Source organism: Cnephaeus nilssonii, assembly GCF_951640355.1.
Source record: "Cnephaeus nilssonii genome assembly, chromosome: 4".
In the NCBI taxonomy this organism is placed as follows: Eukaryota; Metazoa; Chordata; class Mammalia; order Chiroptera; family Vespertilionidae; genus Cnephaeus; species Cnephaeus nilssonii.
In genome coordinates this window covers 35,137,310-35,140,026 of record NC_137075.1, presented here as the reverse complement: position 1 = coordinate 35,140,026, position 2,717 = coordinate 35,137,310, and the positions used below count along the sequence as shown (strand labels likewise).

The 2,717-nt window shown below is 40.9% G+C and overlaps 1 protein-coding gene across 1 annotated transcript; it reads right to left on the bottom strand.

The window, feature by feature from the left end:
* Positions 1-1,501: 1,501 nt before the first annotated feature.
* LOC307097667 (ribonuclease 4-like) lies at positions 1,502-2,017 on the bottom strand (the record flags this gene model as incomplete). Its single annotated transcript, XM_079767733.1, has 1 exon — positions 1,502-2,017. The coding sequence occupies one exon, from the start codon at positions 2,015-2,017 to the stop codon at positions 1,502-1,504; it is 516 nt and encodes a 171-aa protein (XP_079623859.1).
* Positions 2,018-2,717: the final 700 nt, after the last annotated feature.

The following is a 2,717-nucleotide window of genomic DNA, read 5'->3' as shown; positions in this document are numbered from 1 at the left end:
TACCAACAGCATACTTCAAAGACCTAGAAACAACCCTCCAAAAATTCATCTGGAATAAAAAAAGACCATGAATAGCTGCAGCAATCTTGAGAAAAAAGAACAAAGTTTGAAGGATCACGCCAAAACCGGTTTGGCTCAGTGGATAGAGCGTCGGCCTGCGGACTCAAGGGTCCCAGGTTCGATTCCAGTCAAGGGCATGTACCTTGGTTGCGGGCACATCCCCAGTAGGGGGTGTGCAAGAGGCAGCTGATCGATGTTTCTCTCTCATCGATGTTTCTAACTCTCTCTCCCTTCCTCTCTGTAAAAAATCAATAAAATATATTTTAAAAAAAAAGAAAAAGAAAAGTTTGAAGGATCACAATAACAGCTATCAAGCTATACCACAAAGCTACTGTTCTCAAAACTGCCTGGTACTGGCACAAGAACAGACATATAGACCAGTGGAACAGAACAGAGAACCCAGAAATTGACACAAGCCATTATGCTCAAATAATATTTGACAAAGAAGGCAAGAGCTTCGTCATACATCTCTGATCCCAAATTTGTTTCAAAATATTCAAAAGGAGAAGGGAGGGGTGTAAGAATTGTCAATAGTAAATGACACAAATGTTTCTGTGTTGTGGTCATTGATCCAAGAGGTTTCTGTCATTGACCAGTTTTTGAGGGTAGTAAAGTGTTGGTGCATGTTTATAAACTCGAAAATAATTAAAAGAAGAAAAAAAATCTCCACATAAGAACCATAGCACTATCTTCACAGATTTGTATTTGAGTTCTTTATTACACGGCAAATGTGAAAAAGCTTTCCCAGTCAGGAAGAATGAGTGAGTCTTAATGATCTAGTGCATTGTTAATACTCCTGCTTGCTACCATGATTCAGAAGTTTGGGAAGAAAAAACAAAAGTTCCTTGTATCATTTCTTAATCTTATTAGACCCAAACATAACAAGGTTGCCAAATTATACAGAGCTCTCATTTTGCCAGTTCGTGTTTCCACATTTTTAATGCTTCCCATAACAGCTGACTGCTGGGAATACCAAAAAGCAGTTACTTTCAAAACAGTCCTTGTGATGAAGTAGAAAAAGTCCTGGACTAGTAGCCAGTGTTAATGGATTTTTTTTGCTTCAGCTTTTCCACTAACTTCTTGGTCTTCAGCAAGTCTTCTAATTTTGGGCTCCTATATGTAGCAACATCAGCATCACAGGGTGCATGGTATTAAAATGAGATAACTGAGATGGAAGCATCTTAAAATACTTGAAATGCTATATCATCAATACAATGACTAAATTCCAGAGAATAGGATCTGAGAGTGTTAAGCTGACCAGTATTATAAAAGGAAACGGAAGAGTTTATTGAAAATTTTATTATAGAAAAGCCCAGTCCCATTATAGGTTTATAGGTGTTTGACTGAATGGATTATATAGAGAAAAAAAAGTAGACATAAGCAGAGGAGACAGAGCCTGAGATAGCTCAAATGCACTACACATTGCTATTCAAGGAATAATTTAAAGCTCATCATGTATGATATAACCACTCCTGTCAAAGTGCACAGGCACGCTATCACCACTTCTGTCAAAGTGCACAGGCACGCTATCACCACTTCTGTCAAAGTGCACAGGCACTGGGGGGTTACCCTCACAGGCAATGACCACAGGCCTGGTGCTGGCCATGGCCTGATAATTGCATTTGGGGGGCTGGTCACCTCCCATAATCACCCTGTCTGAGCAGAAGGGGTCCTTGGGACGTCTTATAAGTGCACATTCTGTGACTCTTACTACACCCGCATGGCAGTTCATCTCGCGATTCTTGCACTGGATATTGGGGGTGCTGCAGATGTTATTAATGGTCCCGATGTCTTCATGGATGAAGGTGTTCAATTTCTTGCAACCAGGCCAAGTCATCCCCCGGGTTTGCATCATTATGTTGCAGTACAAGTTGTTGCCACCTGTCACCGTAGGGTCGACATGTTGCCTAAGGAATCGTTCGTTCCTGGTCTCACCATAGAAGGGCTGGAAAGCCATCACTCCCTTGGAGGTGCGTGGAGAGAAACCAAAGAGAAGGAGAAAGGAAGGTAACAAATGGGCATCAGAGAGAGGTGTTGAGAATGGCAAGTTGATATTTCCTCAACTCTATAGTCCACTCTTTCCTCCCACTTCCCTGCTCACAACTTTTCTCATCAGCTTCCCAAAGAGTAAAACGTTTGCAAACATGATCTTCTCTGAAAGCAAGAGCTTTTCTCTGATAGAGAGACGGTACTGTAGCCAGTACAATGACTCAGGGCAGAGACTGACGGGCTGGATGTCCAGGTATATGTGTCCTGTATGGTCAGCGGTGTGAAACAGGAGAAAAGGCAGATCTAAATGAAATTGGAATTGTCTATCTCTTGAGGAAATTCTCTAGTCATGCAATCTTTGGAGAGTGTTTGGTTCCCTGGAGACTCTGATTCCCAAAAGTTTGGATAGACAGGATATGCCAATGAGAGTTTATGAGCTGGTTTTAATTCCTGACATCTGGGAATTGAGGAAGGTGTGGAAAATAGAGTAACATTTAGGGTTAGCCTTTCCTCTCATGTGTCTATTCCTTTTTTAAATTAAAAAAAGTTTCAATTACAGTTGACATATAATATTATATTAGTTTCAGGTGTACCACACAGTGCTTACACATTTATATACCTTACAAAGTGATCACCCCATAAGTCTAGCACCCATATGACACATACAT